Below are 25938 nucleotides of genomic sequence, written 5' to 3' on the forward strand. Positions count from 1 at the left end.
TTCAATCAATAAACACCTTTATTAGACATATACTTTGACAATAAACTTGAACATATTGTTTGTTGATATATGCTGTGAATGAAGTGCTTCTTCTGGCATTTATAAACAAGACACAATTAGCTTGGCTCTTGGTCAAATGTTCTTGCAATTTCTATAAAGTAGCCTATATACATTTTTGTGATATGTCTCTTAAATCCATACTGAAACTGTTTACTTGTGATGTTACACCCACACTCACTAAGTTAAAGCACCTTTTTACCCAGATGTCATCTTTTATCCAGATTTGCTTTATTTATATGTAGTGTAATGCATGTAATACTAACATGATTGTACATTAGCTTAAGGTGGTGGTGGCTGTTAAACAGTTAAACTGTGCCACTAAAACGACATCTTGTGCGAGGGTAGGTGCTAAGTTACAGTTGCCTACACGCATGCTGATTTTTTTGTTTTGTTGCTCCTGTCTCAACTATCACAAGTGTTGGCCTGTTTGTGCAATGTTTTGCCTGGCAGTGCATCAGACTTGTTTGTAATAGATTAAACACACTTGGGAAATACTTGTACTGGACATTTTTGCAGAAACTCTATATTTAAAAATAATAATTGTGTCAAGCACACAAAGGAATGGTGAAATCACTTAATTGGCGAAAAGTTGCTGTGCAAGGCAAAAGCAAGCATAATATCTATTTTAACACCATGACCTTGGATGATGGTGTGTAAGGTTTGCGTGAAACACAGTAAGGGTTAAAGTCATCAGACAGTGTTTATGTTGCTTCTTTCTTTTCCCTTTGAGCATTCCGGCGAATCTTCATCTCTGTCAGCTGGATGTAGCGGATTACATTGGTGTCTGTGAAACAAATACAGGAAGAGGTTGACTGGGAATCTGGGCTAAAGCCTGATTCATACTATCTTGAATCTACAAGCTCACAATGCGTCACGGCCCGTGACACATTGTGGTTGCGACCCGCTTTGTGTGATGCTTTCTGAGATTGTAAATCAAAATCAAAATAATGTGTTATGTTTTACATTTTCATCATCTATAATGATAATAAAATTTGGGATGCCAGGGTTCTACTGGTCTGGTATCACATTGCACCTTTCCAGCATATCTATCTATCTATCTATCTATCTATCTATCTATCTATCTATCTACTTACCTATCTATCTCAGACTAGGAATCATGGGGCCCCTGACAAGATGTAACACTCCCCCGCACCCACCCCAGTGCAACAAATTTATTATTATTATTCTTACTGTTGAAGCGTATAAAGCTGTAAAGAGAGCCTTGGTCTGCTGTTTTATTTACACCTACATACCTTCAACTGGTAAATCAACACAACATCGCTGAAAACAATGGCTCAAATGCACTATATTTCCCTGACCCACTTTTAGGCCTCCACCCAAACAAGTGACTATATAGTGTTCGCTGTGAAGCAGTATCAAATCTGACCTGAAGGTTCCTGTTTATGTGACTCCTTGAGGTAGTAGAGGGCCTTCTGGAAGTCACCGAGGTGGTAATAAGCCACACCAGAGCGGTACAACGCTTTGAAGTGGTCTCCCTCCTTGCGAAGGACTTTTAGACAGTACTCCTTCACACGCTCATAGTTCACCAGCTCCATCTGTAAGAGGCATGCTTGGAGTAGGAAAGAGAAGGCAAAAGGTGTTGATATAATAATATAAATCCTTATTTGAATGCCATTGAAAAATAGGCTGTATCATGTATGCACTTAAATCGAATTCACTCATACACAAATTTACTAGTTAATTTCTCACAACGCCAGACACAGCATCCAGAAGATCCAAAAACATCAAAAACTAAAGTGAGATGAGGTGGATCAGGGGGTGAGGGACCAGCCTGAGAATGAGAATGAGTCATACTGTGTTATGAATTATTCATGACTGCTGGAGTATTTCCCAGAAATCTACTCTACTGAAAAGAGAACAGCAAAAAAAGAAAATAAATAGGTGTTATTTAGCTACCCGCCAAGCTGTTGTAACACTCCAGCTCGGCATTTTCCATGGCACCCTTCTGCTCATCTGTCAGCGAAGTGGACTTGCTGATGTTCGGGAGGAGGGAGGATGGGGATTTGGAGCTGGTATCTGGATCTCCCAGAACCCTGCATAAGCCCTTCATCTCCAGCAAGGCGCGATGATACTTGCCAATCGCCTCCCTGTACTTCTTATCCTTGTAGCATTGGGTGCCTTGGGTCTTGAAGTCGAGCGCTCGTTTCACGGCATCCGCAGGTTCGTGTGACGGTTGTTTCAGCATCGATCCACCATGTTGCCGTTGTTGCTGCTGCTGCTGCTGCTGTTGGTGGTGGTGTTGTCTTGCATCTCTGGTCCGGCTACTGCTGCTGCTCGGAGGCTGAGCGCACTGCTGGAGGAGCCGCGGGTTTTCACCGACGCTTTCTGTGCGACTGACTGTGCCACCATCCGCGTTCGATGTGCCATCGCGGCCAGTCTGGTTTACACTACTCATTTTCGACAACCTTTCGTCTGTTATTGTTAAATGAATAATGTTGCTGCCCTTACCACAAAATGTCCTTTTTTATTTAAAAGATTCGCTCACCGACCGCATTCTCTTGCGCATAGATGTTCATTCACGACGACTGCACGATATGTCGCAAATTCGCAACTACGTCTTCTGTCTGTGCGCATGAAGCCCTAGCTCTCTCCTTATATCCCCCTATTTTTTCCCGTGGCGATCCGATTGGTTCTTTATTATAGGCTATGCTGCCTCAACGCTCAAGGTAGGCTATGCCTGGTCTAGACTAGTCTAGTCTATCGCGCAATCTCATTTTATCGTAATCCGGAGGAATGCAGACATCTGTATGAATGCATCAGATCATCAGACCAAGCGTGCTGCCTTGCCTCAGGGCGCAGGCTGTTTTGGACTGAGTCCGACTGACTCAACCCTTCGGTCCCCAACCAGTTGACAGCGTATGACGTCATTTAAACAGCGTATGATGTCATTAAAACAATAGTTTATATGGGGTAATGCTCGGGTAATGCTGAACCTGCACCATGCACGCACCTTATTTAAGGCTGCTGATTTCTCGTCTAAGCATTAAGCTCCAACAACAACGGCCACCACCTGCTGCATAATATGACATAGTCTACGCCAGGTTTTATTTATTCAGCTATTATCTGTGCTCTCAGTGTCACTCGTCCGAATAGTGAACTGCAGCTGTTTGGGTGTGTCTTGATGTGGAATTCTAACGATCTCTGGGGCAAATGCTAACGACCAAAAAAACTTTCCGGTGCTGAATAAATAGGGTTGGGAATGTGTATGCGAAAGGAATGATGTATGATACAAACATGAAAGCTTAAATTGTTTTAGCCCGCCGAAGTCTGACGTCACTTTCAGTAGAGGGCGTGAGTCCCCAGGTTCATGTATTTGTTTAGTTGCATTGAAATCCCCATTGATCGCCTCATATAAGAACTGTGTTTGAAAAATAAACACGTCACCCCGGCCGTTTCACTCATATGGATATGAAGAATCAACTGACTGAGAGAAAACGCTAATGTTACTGCTGCTGAATTAGTTACATTTTCGCTAGAAGCAGACTGTATCATATATGACTGACTGACTGTGACAAAACAAACATTAAATTATCTTTATTGTTAATAGCATTTAATGTTTGTGTTAGGGACAAGATGACGTAAATTTTCCCTTCATTGTCAATGGCGTTTTTAAAACAAACATTGAACTAAAACATTTAAACCTGTATATAAAAAAGGTGACAAGCAAAATCACCCTTCTCTTTCGCCTAATCAATTCAATTCTCCCCCACACACGTCGCATAACTTTATTTGCTTCTAGTTCTAGGTGAAGGTGTATTTCTAGATTTCTACTCTATAGTATTTCCCTAAGGTATTTCCTCGATCACCTTATTAGGTTACGCCACCAAACTGCGACGCAATGATGATTACGTAATTTCTCTGCGACAACTTGTTTACATCATGGCGTCGGTGGATTTGAGAGGTACCGGATTCCATTGTTTTCGTTTTTAATGCGAACATGTTACAGCACGTTTGAATTTGCTATTAATATATGATGATGTGACAAATGATTTAAGTATCAATCGAGGGAAAGCAGCTGCCTGGCTAAATATATGACGTACGCCGCGGCCGATACCGTAGAGTAGAATAGCCTCATTGGTAACCCCCCACCCCATCGCTGTTGTGTAGCTGCTGCAGCCAGCCGACCATGAAGCTCAAGCTAGTCTACAACACTACAGCGATGGGGGGAGGTCTGTTTTGTTCAACAGAACAGAACTACATTTCGAATTTTCGGCATATCTACGCATCTTTCGGCATATCTACGCATCTCAATTGTGGTCTCTTTTGAAAACGTAATTGATGCCTTTAGCCACGTAATGGTTCCTAATTGTATAGCCTTGTATCAAGACTATCATAGATGTATTTAATTTATAGTCTGACTTTTACTTTTGTGTCATTGATATGGAAGTAAAAGTCAGACTTGATAAAATACATCAATATAGTCTTGATCCAAGGCTACACTTTAAGAACTTTCATACAGAGTGACGGATTAGGCAATGATTCCCATAGCAGATTTCCCTGGCCAGTCTACAAAACTGAATCAATCAACAAATATAGCTGCAAGCAGCGATAAGACGGGACCAAGCAATAAGCCCTTAGGCTGCTCAACAGTTCCACTTTAGGTCACCCAGTGCCAGCGGCAGAGACGAAATGTTTTTATAATTGTCATGGGGGCCCGCCCACGCTGCAAATGCAAAGACGAGAATTGCGCGAACGGGCGCGGCGTGGCCTGGCGTGGTACAAACGGGACGAACCGACTAGGCGAATATACTATTCAGGTCTAATTCCTCATGGGGGCTCGAGCCCTCCTGGCCGCACGAAGTCTACGTCACTGGCCAGCGGTATTGCAGCTGTTCGTACCCCAAACATACAGACAGACGAGGCATGAGTTATGCCTGTTCAAAGTGCCTGTTATTGCTGCTTGCAGCTATATTTGTTGTACAAATGTTCACATACAAACTTCTCTTCAACTGGAATTTCAGATAATGGTCTATAGATTAGTTTGAGCATTTTTCAAACTTCTCAAAATGGCAGAAAATCTGAGGGCGGAGATTACTGGTCAAAGCAACAGATGTGTTCCCTATGAGTCAAGGCACAAGTGGAAACAAGTGCCATGGCTTTTTATATTGGCCAAATGAGGCATGAGGTGCCTGTTCAAAGGTTTCATTTTCATACGAGTGCTCCCTTTGGCCAATTGGAGTAAGTACTATTATTTGGCATGACCCTCTACCATACTGTAAAGTTTCATAAACATGCGTGTGACAATGGATGTATTAGGGCCAGAAGAAGAATTTTCATAAAACTGCCATTTTCATTGGCTCTCAAAACTTAATTAGTTTCACTTAAAGAAAATTAATGTACTCCCGACTTTAATTTTTTGGTCCAAAGTTCATGTGTAGTCATTTGCGTGGATTTTGATCAAAGATCCCAGGAGGAGATAGATTTGAACAGTTTTTCATATAATTCAAAATGGTGGGTGATCTAAAGGTCAGAGGTCAAAAGTCAGAACACGAAAGTTGAGGAGATGCATATGTGTATCGAAGTTTTATTGCTGACTGTCAAACGGTTCATGAGATTGCCAAGTTCCGCGAAAACCGACTGCGCGGTTAAGCCAGAACTGCTCTTTTTGGAGGAAGGAGAAGACGCAGAAGAAAAAAACAGACTAATACAATAAGGGATCAAGAAGTCCCTTAATTTTACAACTTAAAGTTCACGTCATTTGTCCTTCAGCATTCTTTGTTGTATTTGTTCTTTCTATTGACAGACAACCTCCTTGGGATATCCTGGGTTGACAGTGGCTGGGTGCCCATTCTCAACCCTGGCAATGTGTTGGACTATTTTTCGGAGCGAAGCAACCCATTCTATGACCGAACCTGTAATAATGAGGTAGTAAAGATGCAGCGGCTAACCCTGGAGCATCTGAAGTAAGATCACAAACAATCTGGTTTTTATTCAGATTTATTATTAAACAGAAACACAGATGCAATATTATGTTCCAAAGTGTAATAAAAAATACAAATAAAAACACTACATCATATTAGATAACCAGCATACGGGCAACATCATTAAATGCCCAAGATACAAGTTAATAATAACCTTACTATAATGTCAGAAGAACCGTGATCTGATCTTTTTTTCCAGTCAAATGGTGGGAGTGGAGTACATTCTTCTTCATGCTCAGGAACCAATTCTTTATATTATCCGTAAGCAGCAGAGGCAGTCACCTAACCAAGGTGAGCATTGTGCAGCTACCTACAACAAATGCATTAATCGCTGATGCCTGATGTGTTGTGTGTGTGCTTTTTAAAGTTTTTATTCATGTGTTTTCGATTATTGTTTGGACCCAATGTTTTATACATTTCTCACATTAAAGTAAGTAACTAACTATCTACTGTAACAGATCAGCCCAGTGCAGAGATTCGATGCTTCCTCTACAGACACATATTTGTGTTTATTTTTTTGGGACCATACACAAACATCCAGTTGCTGCTGTTGCTGCTTGAAGCTATGCAGTCTGTCAGACATTCCCGAAATAGAGACATATAATACATAATGTAAAATATGAAGCTATTTAACCACCTTCCTACGTATTTCCCACTACCACTACAAATATTTTTACTACAAATTATTGATACATCATCTATTCTCCCAGAATTTTCTCCCCCGAATAGGGTTCAAGTGGTTAAAGCTCTTTTCAAAGCATTAATTTATTTTTTCTATGTATCCATCCACAGTGATACCATTTTCTGACTACTACATCATAGCAGGAGTGGTGTATCAGGCGCCAGACCTGGGAACAGTTATTGGTTCCAGAGTGGTAAGAGCTTGCTAATTACTATATATTCCAACATGATATACTGTATATTTTAGAGGTTTTAGCTCAGTGTGTTTGTGTGAAGAATTCTCCAGTTTTGACTAGTGTCTTGATTGTTTGTGCTTTGCCATTCCAACATTTATTCATAAAATGGAATCACACTTGACAGCAAGGATATTTTTTTATCCTATATATATATATATATATATAGTTTTGCACACTTTGAACTTTTTGAACACTTTGCATAAGGATGTGAATGAAAATAAAAGCCTGCGTATCTAGGCTAATAGGTGAATAACCTATTAGCCTCGATACCCAGGCTTTTATTTTCATTCACATTCGGCTCAAAAAGAAAAGCCATTGGAAAATATGGCATAGGAAGTGGGAGCCAACTTGTATTTCGCTGAGGGGTACAGTGCAGAGGGGCGTCGCTCCAAATTTGGTGACGTCAGTGTTCTCAGCTGTTTTCTACCGGGGAGGGGATCCACCGCCATGCTTTAGCCAGCACCCGCCCCTCTAGACCAGAAATCACAGACTGGGACAGGCTATGCAGTATGCACCTATTGACAAATGTAATTCTTCATTTAGCTGACTTATGTAATTCTATATCCTTTAGCTCTCTGCTGTCCATGGAATTCAATCTGCTTTCGATGAGGCCATGTCTTATTGTCGCTACCACCCCTCCAAAGGATACTGGTGGCATTTCAAAGACCAGGAGGAGAAAGGTCAGCTTGAGGGTTGGTTTAGCTCTAGTGGGCTCTTGTATGCTGTTTTGATTTCACCCATCAACCACTGTATGCGCTGTCAGAATCTGTCTTGTTTTTTTTGGTTGTTTATTATTGTCAATGGTAACGCATAACCATAGAATAACCGAAGAATAATACTACTAGTAAACTAAATCGTGTTTTTTGACAGAAAAAGTCAAACCAAAATCTAAGCAGAAAGAAGAACCCAGTTCACTGTTTCAGAGACAGCGTGTCGACACTCTCCTTTTAGACCTCAGGTCAAAGTTTCCCCCAACATTTTACCAGGTATGTGTTGCACTGACAAACTAGTAGTACAGTGAATTTTCATTCTAGTTTTTAAAATAAGTGTAAATAAATGAGTTTTTGTCTACTTTCAGCCTAAACCTGGTGAGAAGCCTATTCCAGGTATGACCTTTTGAAGTGCTTCATCCACATTCTATTCAGAACATAATTGCTTAATCCATGGTCATTTTGAACTGCTGCTCTGTACTGTTCGATAACATTTCCCAAGAGTTAGGTTTGTGTAGTTCAACAATGTTGTATGAATTGTTTTTACTATCCAACTCATGTTCCTATTTACATACTATGATAGTGCAATAATTCACTTCTGATTCCCGGTTTGCTGAACTCTGAAACGTACTGACAGCCACGTTTGGCTCCTAGTCTAATTCCCAAAGTGACAAACTCCATAAGTCCATGATTATAATTCCATTGTATTGCAGTTGAGGTAAAGAAGGAACCTGAACCACCTGCTGAAACAGTGAAACAGGAGGAGAGGGAACCAGCCACCAAGTCCTCAGCTCCAGGGCCTCCAAGCAAACCACCCCCTGAGAAACGAGCAAGGCTCCAATGATGACCACCTATCGGTCCTAATACACTTTGAGTGGGGTTGAATGCACTGTAAAATCTTGAGTGATAATTTAACACAGAGTGTACTAAATGGACACTGATGGTTTTACTGTGTAGGGAGAACATATTAAATGTGACTACATTGATGAGCAAGATTATAGTCCCGATCATTCCCCACTTCTGACTAAACAGTTGAACAGGCTGAGAGTGGGCTGCCATGTGGTCCAGAATGTCCAGTACTGAAAATGTATTGACTGGTTTTCAAGATGCTTTAACAAATTGGTACAGAAAGTGTCAGTTCTCTGTCTAGGTGCCAGAACTACTTTTACTGTGTAACCATAGTCTTGTACTCTGTATAAAGTTTGGCAACCCATAAATTTCAAGCGGATGCATAGCTAACGGGGCTGAAGTAATTGATGTGAATGGACATTTTAAGACTGTGCGGAAACAAATGTTTTATTTTTTTGCTAATGAAGAGCTTTTTTGTTGGATGATATGCTGACTTCAGCGCCAGTATCCGTTTACTGTTGACATCAGCAGGTTTCTTCTGGGGTAATGAATTCAGAGGTCATTCCAATTCCCAGCCTGCTTAACCAAGGGATGTACCATGAAGTTGAACATTAAAAACGTCTTTTTACTTTTCAGATGTATTGCAATACTAAACGACACATACTGTATGTTTATTGATATGGGTCCATTGTCCATACATTTTGACTAGTGTATTATCACCAACTGAGATGTATATCTCATTGTTAATAGTTAATAGTTTGGAGCACTCTGATTTCACAGATTTTGTATTGCATATGTTGTATAAAAAACGTTTGTCATTTGAAACAGCCTGATGCAATGTGGTCTTGACAGTTTTTCTTCAAATAAATGATGTCTAATTTGTATGAATTGAATTCTAATTTGGTATAAAATTATTGTGGTGGCATAATGGTGTAGCGTTCTAGACTCAACATAAGCACAACCTGTAGTAGTTATAATTGCTTTATCTGTAATTCCAATTATCAGTAGACAGCAGATCAAAATTACCACAAGAGGTCGCCATTTAGCTAACTATCCAATTAATTATGCTACTCCTAGTCTGGATTTAATATTAATATAATTCTGCCTTCTCGTCGTGGTTTATATTTATGTCGGCTGTTTTGCACCATTCTAATGTGTCTGAAATGAACCCACAGGAATTCATATTAATGACTAGTGATAGTCATGTGGGGGAAAGTAGTAACCTAAATTCACAGGCCACGAAGAAGAAGTCGCTCGCGGGGCGTGGTGGGATAGGAGCGCTCTCCGTGGAGGTCTAAAAACAGTAGTGCCCCAGCTGGCTAGCTGTAGCTGCAGAGAAGAAGATGGCTGCAGTTGGGATTTTCAGGCCAATGTCTGAAAACAGAGCACTGCTCGTTATGTTGTTGAACGACGACTAGCCTTCGTGTCAGCCCCGTTTATTTCGTCGTTTCTCTCCAGATTCGAAGGGGATAAAACATGGGGTCTCAAACACTTCAGATCCTCAGACAAGGGGTCTGGGCTTCAATCACAGGCGGCTGGTACTACGACCCCCACCAGAATACATTTGTCAACGCTCTGCATCTGTACATCTGGTTGTTTCTGCTATGTTTCCCCTTCACACTGTACATGGTAAGTGGGATTTTAACCTCTTTATGAAATGTATGTTTATATGTTTGCGAGCACGGTGGTTACTGGTCGTAGGGAAAGCAGTATGCCCGTTAGCTACCGAGGATATTAATGGTCGCTCTGTGGAACGGAAACAATGTAGCGTTTCATGTGACAAATGTAACATTACATGTTTCAATCTCACAAAACAACAAGGTCAGAGACACCATTGACGTAAAATATTATTTAGAATAGCGAATTATCACGTTAAATATTTGGGTTTACTCTCTGAAGTGTTCCATTGACCATATGATTAATAAGGGGCTCTTTTGTTTCAAAATATGTTATATGCTTTTTTTTTTTTTGCTTTTTTCCCCCCAAACGGACGAACGTTATATTCATAGTTTTGTCAAAGATATTATTTCCTTTAACTTAAACCTTTTCGCCGCCTGTTGGAACGGATTCTGATTTGTAAATGTCCAATGTTAGTCCATCGGTTACACTAGCCTAGCATAATGTTTATATGAACAGCAGCTTACTAAAGACGTCTACTACTGTTTTAAAACCGAACAAGATCATTGTAAGGCTCAGGCTCAGATTTTTAGGCTCCTAGCAAATAAATCCTAAAGGTCAGCTATTATTACGCAATATCACTAGCTTTGATTGAACATTTTATTTCACAATATGCAGAATGGGTACATTTCGAACGAAAGCACAAGTCAGTACAAAACTTACCTTGTGCACGAACCATATATTACACTTGTTTACAGGGTCCACAGCTGAAGGGTAAAACCAGTGTTTTGATAAATTAGTGCAAAAGTATTGCCATAGTAGGGTCCCAAAACTATAACTGGAAGATCAGTGTGGGCGATGTTAGTTACATTACATATCTGTTTTTATATATGACTCTATAAATGTACTCTGGGAAGGAAATAGCTTATACACCATTGAACACCAATAATAAACTCCTTATATTAGAAGCTGATGCTCCAAATCTGAGTGTGGCTTCTGTCCTATTTCCGGAGTGGAAATAAATACATGGGTTGGCTCTGTGGTTTAAATTGAGACACATGTTTGAGTGGTGCTGGTCCTGATAGTGGCATCTATTAATGCAACCGGTATCTCTCCACAGCAAATAGAGTTAAGTCACATTGTGGTTTGCAAATTGCCAGATGAGCAGCGGAATGATGACAGTGTACATGATTAATAACAGCAAGGTTAATTCACTCTAGCCTACTTGACAACATAAACATTCTAAGTTTCCAAGTTTATTTCCTGTTGCAGTGTTTGTGAATATCAGTAGCTGCCAAGCTGTTCCTTCCTAGCAACACACTAACAAGGTCTATAATTCATAACTTCTTCTTTTCTGGTATATCTTTTTATTTTCTGTCTGTATGTGCACTTGCATTTTTTAAACAATAGAAATTAATGTTGTCTTTTTGTCTCAGCTGCTGTGATTATGCTGTTAAAATGGCCACAGTTGTTGCTAGTCATTCTAGTCTGTTGACAAATTATGTTGACATTTTCAAGGGGAATTCTCAACAGTGTGGGTGGTCTGTACCTTTTTTACCATTCTAAAATCTGTATTGTTCCCTGTTGACAAATTATGTTGACTTCATGTTCTTTAGAAGGTAAATTGAAAAAAGTACAGTTCAATGTGGCTTTTGGGTTGCTTTGAATTTGAGGTCCTGTTGTCCCTGTATTATTGTGTGTCAGGATATTCTTATGTCTTGACGTAAGTGTTGAAATCTCACCCAAACAATCCGCTGTACATGGTACAAATAAAATGAAAAGTTATTCTGATTTGTGACCATGGCAGAGGGGCGATCTACAGTAAGTGTTTCGAGAGACCAGGCCATCCTATAACCAGCATAATAATTGACACCAGCCAAATGCTGGCACCTTTGGGCTATGAATGTATTTTGTGCTTAATCACTTTCTTTGGCAGGTAACTCATCAATTGAGGTGTTACTGCTATTTCCATAAACAATTGGGCTGGAAATACAGCAAGCAAAAGTGTCCTGGAGATGAGACAGAGAGAATTAACAATTTCTTCACTGACTTGAGTTGATCTGGATAAGAGCCTCAACCAAAATGCTTAAACTGTACAAATCAAATTTTCTCCAATCCAGGCCCTCCCGCCGACCATGGTGATCGTGGGGATCTATTGCGGGGTGATTGCTGTCATGTTTCTGCTGCTGAAAATGGTGAACTACCGCCTCCATTGCGCCTTGGATGAGGGAGAGGTGGTGGAGCACCGGGCCAAGGAGACAGAGGGCATCAGGATTGGCACAGAGGGGGTCAATGATGGCAGCGCCACCCGGCAAGAGGACAGCAACGGCCCAGGGTAAGGTTTTGTAGAGCCAGTAAGGCTGTGTAGTAAAACAAAATACTTGTCAAGACTCAGTACTGTACAGTGTTTGCATTGAGCTGGATTTTTAAATATAACAATGTAGGCATTTTGCAGACACTTCTATCCAGAGTGCTTTACAAAGTGCAAGATTGGACTAAATGCCATCGATATGAGTTATCCATCACAAATTTAGCAAGACTTTAGGAAATGCCAAATATGATCAATTTCTATTAGAAATGCAGAGTGCAGAAGGACTTGTTTTGGTAAAAAAAAAAAGCAGTGAAAATTGTGGTACTTGGAAACACACGGAACATCCACCAAATGTCCAAAATGTGTAGCTAAAGTGAGTTCAGAGAAGTCATAAACACGGAAGAAGATGATAATGGGACAACTATTATAGTATTGTGCAAACAGGCCATGTATGAGTGTTGTGCTGTGCATTAGATCTCTAATCAGTGGTTGGTGAGGTCCTAAATGGAGCACAAGTGTGGATTTTGTTAGTGCGAGTCATGTAACTTTAAAATTAAATGGTGATCTAATTGTGAGTTTCAGTATCTGTTGAATTTCTGGGTCAGAGGGTTGTCCTCTGGTCATGGTGCATGAAAATAAAGCCTGCTACAGAGCAAATCAATACCTCACCTTCCATATTAGACATTCAAGGCCAGCTGTAAATGGCAATCTGCTGTCGTCTTGTTTTTATGTAAAGGTCCCTAGTTCTTGTTGTGCAGGAGCTGAATGCCAGTGAGGTTCCAGGGTTCTTTTACTGCCCGGGCCTCGGAGAAGTGACTCATTTTCACATTCCAGAGGGAGCGCTTAGCAGGATGCTGAGAGAGAGAAAGAGGGAGAGGGAGAGGTGGAAAAGCAACAAGAATGAGAGCCCCTCGACCGCAGGGGCAGTCAGTCGTAGCTTTGCCTACACATCTGGAGTTGCATTCCAGGTTGTTGGGAGTTTACAGTAGAGCAGACAAGCTTGTTGAAATTGATTAACCACTTAACCCCAGCATCCATATTCTGGGGGAAACATTAGCCAAAATAGCAGATCTACGCGTCATGTTGTTGTTTTGCAACACATTGTGACTCTTGTGAGGTTGTAGATCAGCTATTTTTGACAAAGCAATTCGGTGTAGACTGAATAAAGTTGTCCAAGTACTAGCAAGTACAGACTCTGAGCCAACTCGGGTCCAGTTTATTAAGTCTAGAGGGCTTTAAGTGGTTAAGGTGTTATACTACCATCCTTCATTCTCGCCCCAATCTCACTCTCCCTTCCTTCCCACAGTCTCCTTTGCCCAGATACTGTTCTCATATCAAGTGTGCACACCATGTAGTGCGGCGGTTTATTGCTTTGAATGTTTGTGTTGTGGTTTGACCTGTTAAGAAACATTTTCTGGCATATGGAAATGATTTATAGACTATTCCTGGCAATTTTCTTTTTTTTTTGACATACTGACTGGTTAAACAAGCACGTCCGGGCTAAATTTGGCCCAGAGAAAGTGTACATGGAACATTTTCTTCCCTTTTTTGCCCTTTTTATAGTTTTTCAAATGTACGTGTCATGAAAAGCATAAGCCTGTTATAAAATGTGTTTTAAAGGTATGATTAAAAGCGTACTTTCCTGTGTGAATGGTAGATTCTGACCAAGATTAATAGTAAATTTCTCTATGCTGTCTGTCCGCGCTTCCACAGAGAAGGTGCAATGTTGATGTGTTAGGTAATTGTGTGTATATAGCTGTGTGTGCATGTGATTGCGTGTCTCTGTCTGTGTGCATGTGTGTCAATCTATGTTTGAATATCTGCGTTTGCGTGCATCTGTTCATCTGCGTATGTGCCTGCATATCTGTGTATGTTTTCATGCGTGTCTTGTATGTGTAGCGGTGTCATTCTATGTGAATTGCCTCACAGGGACCCTGGAGGGGGTATTGAGATGGCAGACTTCATCCGGGAAGAGACCCCGCCTGTTGACTGCAGTTCCAGGAACTCCTATGCTGGCATGGACGCCAACCACCAGGTAAACAGAGGAATGATGGCTCTCAACAGCGGCATCTAATTTACAGTACATCTCTAATCAAATTGATTTGTAATTTATCTCACATTCTTTTGTAGGTCAGAATTACTTGTTCCTAGAACCTTTGTGATCATTTGTGTATTTGTAAACCGCAAATAATCTACAATGTGTGAACTAGAATTGTGGTTGAACAGAAAGTCGCCTTTTTTGTGGGTCCAAGAAGAAAAAAACCTTTCTGAAAAGGTTGTGGGTTGAGGCTTAAAATTGTCTTTCGTGATGGGAGATTAATCAGCAAACACATCGGTACCGGCCGATTTGTGTTGTTTTTTGATTAATCGGTATCGGTCCAATTAATCAACCGATTAATGAATTTGTCCGATTGTCACAATATTAATAAGGCATTAAAGTTACATCTGACAGATACCCTGTTACATGTATTTTTTCTGAATGGACAAAATTATTATAATGTTTTAATACAGGATGAGATCATAATGGACATTGGTAATATCGGTTATCAGCCATAAGAGCAATTGATTATATCGGATATCGGCCAAAGTTTATCATCAGCACATCCCTACCATGTAACGTATCACACAGGGATTAGGGTTGAAGTTTATGATGCTTCCTGTCCATTTATTATAGTGGGAGGTGGGGCATTTGGTATATGTTCTTGTTTAGCTTGAAATGCATGCATACTGCTGTCAGCAAATTTGCTTTTAATATTCTGTGTTATTATGATTTATTTTGCAAGATATATTTAACCTCAAAATCTCCATGGGTCCCCGTGTTCCAAGTCTATGCACTCTGTGTCCTTGAGCCGCTAATCATCTGGCGTGTTCTGCTCAGCTGCTGTGCACCTACCTACAGTACATAAGAAGAGAGAGAAGCCCAAACTCTTATCTCTGTAATGATAGTGAAGAAGCAAAGGTCTGTTTTGTGACAAAATAATTGTTTTGGAACTTGTGTCTGTCTTGTAGTGACCAAACACTGCATTAATTTGTCGTTGTGCCCCCACAGACACATACTTGTTAAATTAGCTGTTAATTACCTGAGCACCGTTTGAGGAATTGCACAGGAACATTTGATTTATTAACCATAGATATTAAAAAATATTGGTGCCTCATTGGCCGCTGCAGTTCATTGGAGCGACCTGTCTCCAACAGGATTCTCGGAAGGCAAATGCTGGGAAAGAGGGAGTGGCGCCTCTGATTGGCCTAGCGAACGTCCCCTGCCATTCTTCCATTTTGCTTCCGCTAAGCTTCCTTGTATGCTTCGCAAGGAATCTCGGGAAAGGTTGCCAATGCAATCACGCATCGCTATCGCCTCCTGTTGCCTCCATGTTGCCTTCCGTTGAGATACAGACGCCCCCAGAGCCGGAAGAGGCGTCTACGTTTATATGTTATTAACGATACATTGCAAGACTTATGAAGGGTTTTTGTTTCTTTAGATCGGATCCACCCACGGAGGAGCAACAACAGCCAAAGGTAACTATGGCCACCAGCTATGTACGTGCACTGCATGCAAGTGGCACATGTGCACTGCATGCATGATGTGGCACAGCACACGTATATAAGTGCAGTATATGTACAGTAAGTGCACTGCATGCAAGTGCACAGGTCTGTATCTTCTTGTGAAACATTTGTGCAGAGCATTGATGTTTTCTTAGATGGATCACTACATCACTGACCACTGTGGCCTCCACTGCCCAGGGGATGTGTTCTGACTCAGCGTTGTTATCGTGACCTCTCTCTAGACACATCAAGACACAGCCTCTTTAAATACAGCTAAGCTATGCTGGTGCCACAAAACGCAGCACACTGGAAACACCAGTGAGGGAGCTGTTCTCTGGGAGGCCTTTTAATTATTTTCTATTTCAAAAGATGACAATAAATGAAGTCTCTGACAGTGGTGCTTTGGGGGTCCATTGTGCTGAGAGTTTCAGAGCAAGGCGGCTACGTTGTGTGAATTATTCAGTGAGGCCGCTCGATGCCATTCTAATTAACCAGCAGCTCCTGATGACAGGAAGTGGTCTGAAGTAAAACGAGGGCTCTGCTGGGGTTTGGGCTTTTTAATCTTCTTCCCCTGAGAGCTTACATCTACTCACAATGTCCATCACAAAACAACCAGTAACTCACAAATGATGTACTGTATACCATCCCTCTGGGAGAGCACATTCTTCAAAGGTTAGCCTCATGATATCCAAATATTTAGGGTATTTCCAAGAGTGCTCTCCTTTTGTATACCTTTTTTATTTATGATAATTTTATGTCTTGTCTTAATATTTAATGATGTACACTGTTCAACTGCTTTATTCACGCAGAGTAGTGAAAGACTCAGGAAAGTGGAACATAGAAAAATTAGATTCAGTTATGTCAACATATGCTTTAGCAGGATAAACGGTATAAAAATGAACTACACCTGCAGATTCAGAACATGCATACAAGAGGGGCCATCAGGAGACAGCAGGTACGAGCAAATGATTGATTGATAGATTGCACTGCAGTAGGCAAGAAATGCAGGACAGAAACAAGTAAAAGTGGAGAGAGGAAAAAGCTAAGATAAAAGGAGGAAAAAGTGAGATTAGCATAATGTCACTTTATATATCTTATCGATGTTTTGTATTGATGGTCTGTGTGGGAATATGCTAAAACAATGTAGTCAGTCTACAGTGAATATAAGGAGGAATATACAATCTATCGATGGTAAAACATTTACAGCAGTTTCCCTAAGCAGGCTTCTAATTATGATGCTAGTGTACATCTCAGTCCATTAGCAAAGGTGCCAGAGTTAGTGAGGAAGTTTCATGAATCCAAGGACGGAACAGAATGCATGGATGCTTGAATATATATGAATGCAAGTATCATTCATCATTACTCTGTTCCTGTCTGTAGGAGGAGATGTGGAGAAGAACTCGGATGACCTCAGCTTGACTCTGGTTCAGAGCTGCAGCCATGATCATGGTAATAACTAATGACAAACGTAAAGCAGTGCTATTTTGACATTTTGTCTCTCTCGGGGAACTTGTCACATTTGGCACCACAGTAGTACTCAGCACATAGGTTAACAGGCTCTGTCTAATTGACTTGTGTATTTTATTGTTGAGTACAGTGGTGCACATCTTTTGCATGACTATTTTTACCTATTGTTCTGGCTTATGTTAATACTAGTTGAATTGGTAGTAAACCAAAACAAAAGTTTCTTCCTTGTTTTCAATAAATTAATGCCCTTATCCTTTAATGTTCTTTCCATCCATCAAGACTTGATGTCAGACCCAAAGATGTACTGCCTTGTCTCCAACGACTCCTTCGCCTCCATGCAGCCCTCAACCTCTCTGGGGCCCCCGGAGCTAACCAGGGAGTCGGGCGACCTCTGTAGCTCAGCTGCTATTCACTTCAGCCAATCACACTCCTCCGGCGACACAGAGCTGACCACTCACGCACCATCGCAGTCTCAGTCTTTCAGGAAGGAGCTGCGATCGCGGGGCCTGCCTCGCACCTCTAGTTCAGCAGGTTCTGCCTTCCCTGACCCCTCCCTGCCAGACTTTTCTCTCTACCCTCCACCCAGAAGAGGAGGCCTTGACCCAGTGTGCGAATTGGACACCGGCAAATCTCACAGAGACAAAGAGGGGACTGATAGGCCGTACCAACAAGACCAAGCAGTTGCCTCCACCTCAGGGGCAGAGTGCTATCAGAGACACCAGGAAACACGCAGAGTAGCCCGCTCTGCTTCCAGGGAGGCAGGGGAGGGCAGCTCTGGTCTGTACCAGGTGGATGTGAGCGGTGGGGGCAGAGGGTCTGGAGGTGGGAAGTCCCACCACGGAGGAGAGCGCAGCGCAGACAGTCTTCGGAGCCTGAGCACTCGTAGTAGTGGCTCCACGGAGAGCTACTGCAGCGGCACGGACCGAGACACTAACAGTACCGTCAGCAGCTTCCACAGCGAGCAGACCAGCTCCACCCACGTGGAAAGCCTCCTGTCACTCTCAGGGGATGAGCGGGGGACACGGGACAGAGGGGAGGCCTCCTCTGCCATACCAGTTGGTGGCAGGACTTCTAGCCTCGGCAGCATCAGCGCCCGAGGTCTTGCCGGGGGCCTGCCCTCACGGGAAGCCAACAAAAACCCTCACGCCAACGAGCTGATGGCCAAACAGCCTGCTGACAAAGTGCCAACATCTGCCACTGCCCAGGAGCCGACTGAGCCCTGCGGATGCCAGGACGAGCCTGGGATGAGGATGAGCGCGGATGGATCGGCTGCCGTGATGATGTCCGTCCGAGAACGGGACAGAGACGACGTGCGGCCCAAGTCAGCCTGTCTTGCACAGCGGTCCTCCTCATCCCGTGGGGCAGCGGGCAGGAGCAGCCGCCGGCGGACGGGCAAGAAGCGTGCGAGCAGCTTCGATGCCAGCCGCCATAGGGACTACATGTCCCTCCGGGGAGTGGCCAAGCCCCACAGCGCCGCGTTAGCTGGGGGTGCAGGCGGCGAGGAGGACTCGAGTGACCAGAGCGAGCTCAGCTGTGCCTCCAGTCTCCATTCGGCCCACCAGCTCAGCACGGACAGCTCCTCCAGCACCACCTCCCACTCTTGCCATTCCCCTGAGGGCCGCTACCGAGCCCTCAAAGCCAAGCACACTGCTGCCCACGCAGCGGCCTGCTCCTCTTCCTCCAAAGTCGTGATGGGATGCGATGTAGGAGGAGGGGGAGGCCGCACAGGAGCAAAACGCCGTGCCTCTCGACGGACCCCGAGCACAGGCAGCGCCAAAACACACGCCAGAGTGCTGAGTTTGGACAGTGGCACAGCGGCCTGCCTTAACGACCCCAACCGTCTGGGTGCCCCTGCTGCGCCCCGGCCCCTCACCACCTCCAAGTCGGACCTGGAAGCCAAAGAAGGCGAGGTTCTTGACCCGGCATCCCTGCTGGGTCGGGCCTCCCAGCTGGAGTCGGTCACTCGCTCCAGGAACAGCCTGCCCAGCCAGGCAGCCTTCACTGAGCCTCAGGATGTCACCTCCAGCTCCCTGCGGGGTAGGTACCACTAACAGAGTTTCTCAAAGTGGGGTCCATGAATATGTTTGTGAACGGTACCACTGCACTATAGCCACTAACAAATACACTGATTCCTGTGTGTATGCTTATTGTTGGATAAAACGAATAATATTGCTTCTAATGGGTTGTAGATTATATTACTGGATCTTGTGTTTGCGGGCCTTTCTTCCAAGTTAAGTTTTCCTTTCATTTCATTTATTCCTCTGATATAGTATTGGTTGAAGTGGAACATGGAATTGCACGTTGTACACATTAAACATAGGGTACATAAGTCATTTGTTTTGTGCCTTGATTTCATATTTGTGAAGTAAAAACTTGCTTTCAGTCCAGGGTAGGGATGTAACGATACAAAAAACTGAAATTCACAAGGTGATATTTATCATGATATTTAGAAAAAAACTATATAAATGTTAAATCATTTTCCCATTTGTGTGGCTCGGAGTAGCATTGAATTCCAAGCATTTGTGGTGAATGAGATGGATTGCTTGTTTGAAGCTTAGCCAAGTCATTTAAAAAGCTGGTAGCATCATGTAGCAGGGGGCAGTGGCTTAGGAGGTAGAGCAGCCGTCTTGGAATCAGAAGGTTCCAGGTTTCCAGGCTTCCATGTGTCGAAGTGTCCTGTCCTCGAGCAAGAGACTGAACCCCTAACTGCTCCCGATGAGTAGGTTGATACCTTGCATGGTTTCCTGTAAAGCGCTTTGAAGGGTCAGAAAGACCAGAAAGGCAATTTCTAAATGCAGTCCATTTTTACCATACAAAGCTGGTAGCGGAAACGGCTGAGCCACAAGCCTGCGCCGTGTTGTGAGGGTGTAGAGCCACTTCCCTTGGTGCGTGACATCAGCATGCATGAATACTGAATACCTAATAATATTGTAGATGCCATGACACTGACAGGCCCCCTGATGAAGACAGTTGACCGTAGAGTGCCCGGATCTCACTATCTAATAAAGGCAAAAAAGCTACAAAATAAAATCACACTCGTGTGTGAAGTGAGTGATTTGTCCTGACGGATCCAGGAGCTATTTTAACTATTTTTACATTATTGACGTCTCCGATGAACACCTGGTTGTATCTTTGTCTAGGCCCACGGTAATATTGAGACATTTTGTTATTGTGATAATAACAACGATATTGTTACACCCCTATTCCTGTGGCTACATACAGTAGGTGGTCTCAGTGAGACTTGGTCTCAGTTGATTGTATCTTGTAGTATGCACACTGCCCTCTCTGGATTCACATCATTCAGTTGATTGTATCTTGTAGTATAGAGCACCGAAGTCCTGACGTAACTCGCTCATCCCGACGATTCCCCTGGTTCGCGGAAGTAATTTCTCTATGGAGAATAACATGGTGTGATCTTAATATCGTCTACTATAAGCGTTGTGGTCCAAAAATAAACAAGCTGTCTCTGCGTTATTGTTAGGGAGGTGTCTCTGTATCGTTTGCAACAGTCAGTCACTCATATATGATACAGTCTGCTTCTAGCGAAAATCGAACTAATTCAGCAGCAGTAACATTAGCGTTTTCTCTCAGTCAGTTGATTCTTCATATCCATATGAGTGAAGCGGCCGGGGTGACATGTTTATTTTTCAAACACAGTTGTTATATGAGGCGATCTAAAATCGCCTCAATGGGGATTTCAATGCAACTAAACAAATACATGAACCTGGGGACTGACACCTTCTACTTAAAGTGACGTCAGACTTCGGTGCTCTATGCACACTGCCCTCTCTGGATTCACATCATTCCTGCTATTGTTCATTGACAATGGAACACCTCAATTACACATTGTAAACGGTAGCAAATTTAAAATGGATGTAGTGAATTGCACTTCATAGTCAAACAATATTATTTCAAAAATTCATACTGGAAACAAATTGCAGGATGTATTGTGACAGGATATTGGCTGCTTCTCAAGTTCTCATGTAGTTGATATGGTTGATAGTTGGCATTAGAATTTCCTATTACTTTTACTTCTCAGTAGAACGTATATAAAATAAATGTATGTGTATATACAGTATATAAAACTATAGATGGTGAGCTGAGCTTGTAGATCGGCTATTCTTGACACAGAACTTTGGAGTAGAGGGAAAAAAGTGGGGACATAGTATAAAACCATGGGGTACCCCAGTCTACAAAATATTCAGGGTTTAAGTGGTTAACCACATAAACACTCACATTCAGCGAAAATTGCTGCTCTACAAGCTCACAATGTATGGCATTGTGACACATACTGTAGATAAGCTTGCAGATTGGCTATTTCCAGTATAGAGATTGAGAGGAAAAATAGAGGGCCAAGTAGACCCCCTGGGGACACTGGTCAACTAAGTGTATACAGTTAGTAAGGTTTAATGTTTTAATGCAAGCTGACGTGTCTTAACAATTTTGGGACTTAGATTATTGGCTTAGGACGGTCATTAGTCACGTCACACCTCCATATATGGTCACGCCTTGTGACATCACGTCTCCATATATGGTCATGCCTCGTGACATCATGCCTCCATCTCCATATATGGAGCTGAAATGTTCTGACATTCCATGTGTTGATCCCTACCTGTCCTTCCTCTTCAATGTCTCCCTTTTGACTGATACCTGTCCATTCAAACTCTAAACGGGCCCGCCCCAAAGTTATTAGTGCAGCCCCCTCGACAGGCCCTACCTGGGCAGTGGGTCCTCATCAAACCTTGTACACTCAAGACACGCTCCATATATGGCCGGACCTCATCAAACCCTGTACACTCAAGACACTGCCCCTGCTGCCACCCTTTAAATCTCCCTATATGGAGCTGACCTCACCTGTTCTGACATTCCTTATGTTGACCTCATCAAACCCTGTACGCTCCATATATGGCCACCCAGGCGGATGCGTGCACGCTTTCCGTCGTCATTGAATGAGTATAAATGCACAAATTTCCCCACTGGTTTGGGTGTAGTCCAGACTCCAGGTTTTGTCCCATTGTTGCCACTGTGTGCTTGAGTTCCTGAATAAGACGTTGTCTGCCGTGCTCCTTTGTGAGTTTCCATGTAGTGACGGGCCTGACCGAGGCACAGCGTTCCCATGTAGTGACGGGCCTGACCGAGGCACAGCGTTCCCATGTAGTGACGGGCCTGACCGAGGCACAGCGTTCCCAGTGCGTTTTCACCATTAGCATGATGGGACAGTGTGCGCTTTGTTAAGGTTAGACAAACAGCAGACCCTCTTATAAGGGGCCTCCGCCCGCGTGTCTATTACACGTTTATTTCCCCCTCATTTTCTTTTTTTTTTGTAAGGAGAATGGGCTATAATATGTTTTTTCTTCATGAAAGCAGGCTGTTGAAAAGCTGAGAGACACACATTGGAATAGGAACAGAAGAGATGGTTCTGACAGGATCTGGTCTTATCCACTGATACCATGATGATGCTTCTCGAAAATATGATTGTTGAACTATTTTAACAGTGGCATTTATATTTTTGGCATGTCATTATAGGTGAATTTATTTTATTTATGTATTTTTATGATGCGACATATTGTGAGCTTGTGGATCAAAATGGGGCTTCGCTTAGGTGGTTTAGCAAAACAAACAAACATATAAAAGTGTGGATCAGACGACAAGCGTCACTACACGTGTGCATGGACGTGTACACAAATGTAAATCCTTCAGGCTGTTAGGCTAGCCGCTAGTACATTGCTTGCTAATGTCCTGGATGTGGTCTTTGGCTTGTAGGTATTGTGTACATTCTGTCAGGCTGACGGTGTTGATTATTTCTTGGCTCTCTTGGGTTTGCTCCTTTTGGGATATTAGAGGCAGGGGTGTGCCCAGACTTGTCTCCCTGTGCTGGCAGCAAAAAGAGCTTGATTTACATTGAGTGTTTGACTATGGGCTGGTTGTAGGAGAGATGCAGCCAAGCAACGATTACCATCTGACCATCTCACTATGTTGATAACCGTGCAGGGCTTACACTGTCTTGTCCACTATCCTATATGTGACATTCACAGGCTTTCTTTGTTGTCAAAAGGACTCTTAATAGAATGGCCAGTTGTGTAAACAGCATCATCCTCACTGTCAATTTAACCCTGAGATGCAAAAATGGACCAAGTGAGCTGTGGGTTGATTTTTACTCTCATCAGTTAATCGGTCAATTTTACACTCTGTTAAATGAATAATGATGATTTTGCTTTTGGACTGTTGCCACATTGATTATGGAAGGTAAAGAGACTAAAGACAAAACAAAAACACAAATAGCTAGCCTAGTATTTAACCTTTGTTTTTAAAGAACCCTTCAAAGAAACGATCACAAGGGGTAACATCCATGTTGACGACCGCTCCAATCAATGTCCTCTTGCCATGACAGCCCCGGGGAGCGAGGAGACGGTCACGTTTCGACGAGAACGTAGCACGTTCCGTCGGCAGGCGGTGCGGAGGCGGCACAATGCGGGGAGTAACCCCACGCCACCCACCTCTCTCATCGGATCTCCTCTCAGGTACGCCGTGCATGCCGACGATGGGGGTGAGGGGACTGGCACTGGTACACAGTACACACAGTAAAATCCTCAGTGTCGATTTACTAGTATAGATGCATTCTGCAGGTACAGAAATAACCAAATTACACTTGTTATACTTGTGCACTCAGAGTTACAAATAGATAAATGAACATCAGGATTGTACTGTGTGCTCTGGTCTTAGCATGCTACCGGGCAGGCACCACTCGGTCCCTCTGTATTTTCATTTCCATTCCCACATCAACAGTAACTGTCATTCACTCTTTTCCTCTGACACTGCCAGGATGCGTGTGTTATCTCCTTTGCATGCTGGGAAAGCCCTGCATGACCCCTCTCTCCCATTGACTGTGCCATGCGTGTCTCGCGTTCTGCATGTGACTCCTTTCGTCCCAATATTCCAGTGTTTTTGAAGGCTTGTTGTCGCTGTATATCCACCCCTTTATTGCACCAGATCTAGCCTCTTAAATCCCCCCCGTTTTTGTTGAGCAAAGATCAGAGAATGGAGTCTTCACAAAACCTTGACAGAGAGACCCAAGGGCATTGCCAGCTTTGATCTGTCTCACGCAACCGTTGCCTCTCATAAAAGTGCATGGTAACACAAAGCATCCTCCTGTATCATGTTACTTTGTCCTTCTCTGGAAGCTCTCCCAGAAAGAGAGGGGGAGTCAATGATATTGATCAGTGTGAATATCTAATGGCAATGGCATTTAATGTTTGTGTTGGGACAAGAATCTACACTATAGCTGAGTATAGGAGGGCCCCTCAAAAATATAATGCATGTGGTTTAAGTAATTTGCTTCTCCATTTTTCCTTAAGTCCCTAATTGTCCATAAATGGTCTTTCTTAAGAGCCCAGCTAGCATTTTACACCATATAAACGTCAAAGTGACATTTTACAACAACCCTATATATTTTTCCAATGTTTTCAGCCTCTGAGCATTCATTTGGAGATCATTGTCTCTACATTGTTTCCATGCGGCTTGTGCACCCCTTATCATACCCTTCATTTGAGCAACATTTCCTCTACCCTCTTTATTCGGGCATAGCATCTTTCTGCTGGAAACCCCAAGGCTGTCTATGGCAGCCTCAATCCATTTACGGGAGCCTCATCAATCCATCTACTGTCCTCTTTTTGTGGACAGCTGACCTTGGAGACCTAACGCATGCATTGGTGCAATGCTAAATGGGCTTTGGTTTGATTGTCAGAGTGACAATACTCCAGTGACGTTGCATGATTGATTGCTGCAGTAGCCTGCAGAGCACTTCATATATATATATATATAATATATATATATAATATATATGCTTCTTAGGCTTTGATCAGACCACAAGCAAGTCTGATTTGTTTCTCAAATACAATGTTAATTAGGACTGACTGTCTGACTCTACACTATTATTTGAGAGTGATCAGTTCGGCTTTGTGTATAAAGACATTGTTGACCTGATGTTTAACTTACTGTACTCTGTTGTGCGACTGTGTCGCTTTCTGACAATAGCAGACCTACTGTATATAAATGAGGCTTCAGTGCCTGTCCAGACTGAGACATGTCTTTAGAAATCAGATTTGAATCGCATTTAAAACTACCTACTGTAGATAGATATGTGATTAATCTGTTTAGCAAAAATCATTTCAATGTTTTGCTGTTTAGACTTTTAGATTTATGTTTAGATTTATAAAAACAACCTGATTTCAATCTGGGCTGGCCAAATTTCCCCCCCCCCCCACTCCCCCCCCCCCCCCCCCACTCCTCTCTCGCTCTCTCTCTCTCTCTCATTAGCAGGCACAGCACTATCGTCCAATTTCTTCTCTGTATCGTTCCAATTTCTTCTCTGTATCGTTCCAATTTCACGCATGCGCACACCACTCGTGCTCATGACTACACACAGGTACACGGACATTAACACACAGGTACACGGACATTGCTGGTTGTAGGAGTGGTTGCACCACTCAAAAAAGTGAGGGGCGTTCTCATCATATGTCATC

The 25938-nt window shown here is 42.8% G+C and overlaps 3 protein-coding genes across 5 annotated transcripts in view; 2 read left to right on the plus strand and 1 right to left on the minus strand.

The window, feature by feature from the left end:
- ttc9 (tetratricopeptide repeat domain 9) lies at positions 1-2781 on the minus strand. Its single transcript, XM_083791774.1, has 3 exons — positions 1978-2781; positions 1448-1630; positions 1-844 (listed from the first exon to the last, which is right to left on the minus strand). The coding sequence occupies exons 1-3, from the start codon at positions 2474-2476 to the stop codon at positions 762-764; spliced, it is 765 nt and encodes a 254-aa protein (XP_083647900.1). The 5' UTR covers positions 2477-2781; the 3' UTR covers positions 1-761.
- A 1149-nt stretch (positions 2782-3930) lies between these two features.
- med6 (mediator complex subunit 6) lies at positions 3931-9362 on the plus strand. Of its 2 annotated transcripts, none has more exons than XM_083792730.1 (8): positions 3931-3982; positions 5825-5984; positions 6202-6293; positions 6795-6877; positions 7491-7611; positions 7790-7905; positions 7998-8025; positions 8343-9362. In XM_083792730.1, exons 1-8 carry the CDS (start codon positions 3961-3963, stop codon positions 8471-8473), a joined length of 753 nt encoding a protein of 250 aa, XP_083648856.1. In that variant the 5' UTR covers positions 3931-3960; the 3' UTR covers positions 8474-9362. The 2 variants fall into 2 exon arrangements, with proteins under 2 accessions (XP_083648856.1, XP_083648857.1); XM_083792731.1 differs by having other exon boundaries at positions 7491-7599.
- A 434-nt stretch (positions 9363-9796) lies between these two features.
- pcnx1 (pecanex 1) overlaps positions 9797-25938 on the plus strand; it is a 44846-nt gene continuing 28704 nt past the window's right edge. For both annotated transcript variants that reach the window (XM_083791283.1, XM_083791284.1), the window contains exons 1-7: positions 9797-10107; positions 12216-12430; positions 14336-14441; positions 15886-15922; positions 17330-17398; positions 17696-19453; positions 23808-23937. In XM_083791283.1, coding sequence (XP_083647409.1) covers positions 9955-10107; positions 12216-12430; positions 14336-14441; positions 15886-15922; positions 17330-17398; positions 17696-19453; positions 23808-23937 — 2468 coding nt within the window. In that variant the 5' untranslated portion in view covers positions 9797-9954. The remainder of the gene's footprint in view (positions 10108-12215; positions 12431-14335; positions 14442-15885; positions 15923-17329; positions 17399-17695; positions 19454-23807; positions 23938-25938) is intronic.

The sequence above is a fragment of the Protomyctophum parallelum genome (genome assembly GCF_964188405.1).
Source record: "Protomyctophum parallelum genome assembly, chromosome: 20".
NCBI classification, from domain to species: domain Eukaryota; kingdom Metazoa; phylum Chordata; class Actinopteri; order Myctophiformes; family Myctophidae; genus Protomyctophum; species Protomyctophum parallelum.

Bases quoted from the DNA above. Each gene is read 5' to 3' on its own strand.
- ttc9 (XM_083791774.1), bottom strand. From the start codon at position 2,476: ATGAGTAGTGTAAACCAGACTGGCCGCGATGGCACATCGAACGCGGAT. The intron at 1,631-1,977 runs GTAGCTAAATAA...TCCTACTCCAAG, and splicing joins GTGTTACAACAGCTTGGCGG to CATGCCTCTTACAGATGGAG. The intron at 845-1,447 runs GTCAGATTTGAT...TTTGTTTCACAG, and splicing joins ACATAAACAGGAACCTTCAG to ACACCAATGTAATCCGCTAC.
- med6 (XM_083792730.1), top strand. From the start codon at position 3,961: ATGGCGTCGGTGGATTTGAGAG. The intron at 6,878-7,490 runs GTAAGAGCTTGC...TATATCCTTTAG, and splicing joins CAGTTATTGGTTCCAGAGTG to CTCTCTGCTGTCCATGGAAT. The intron at 7,906-7,997 runs GTATGTGTTGCA...GTCTACTTTCAG, and splicing joins TTCCCCCAACATTTTACCAG to CCTAAACCTGGTGAGAAGCC.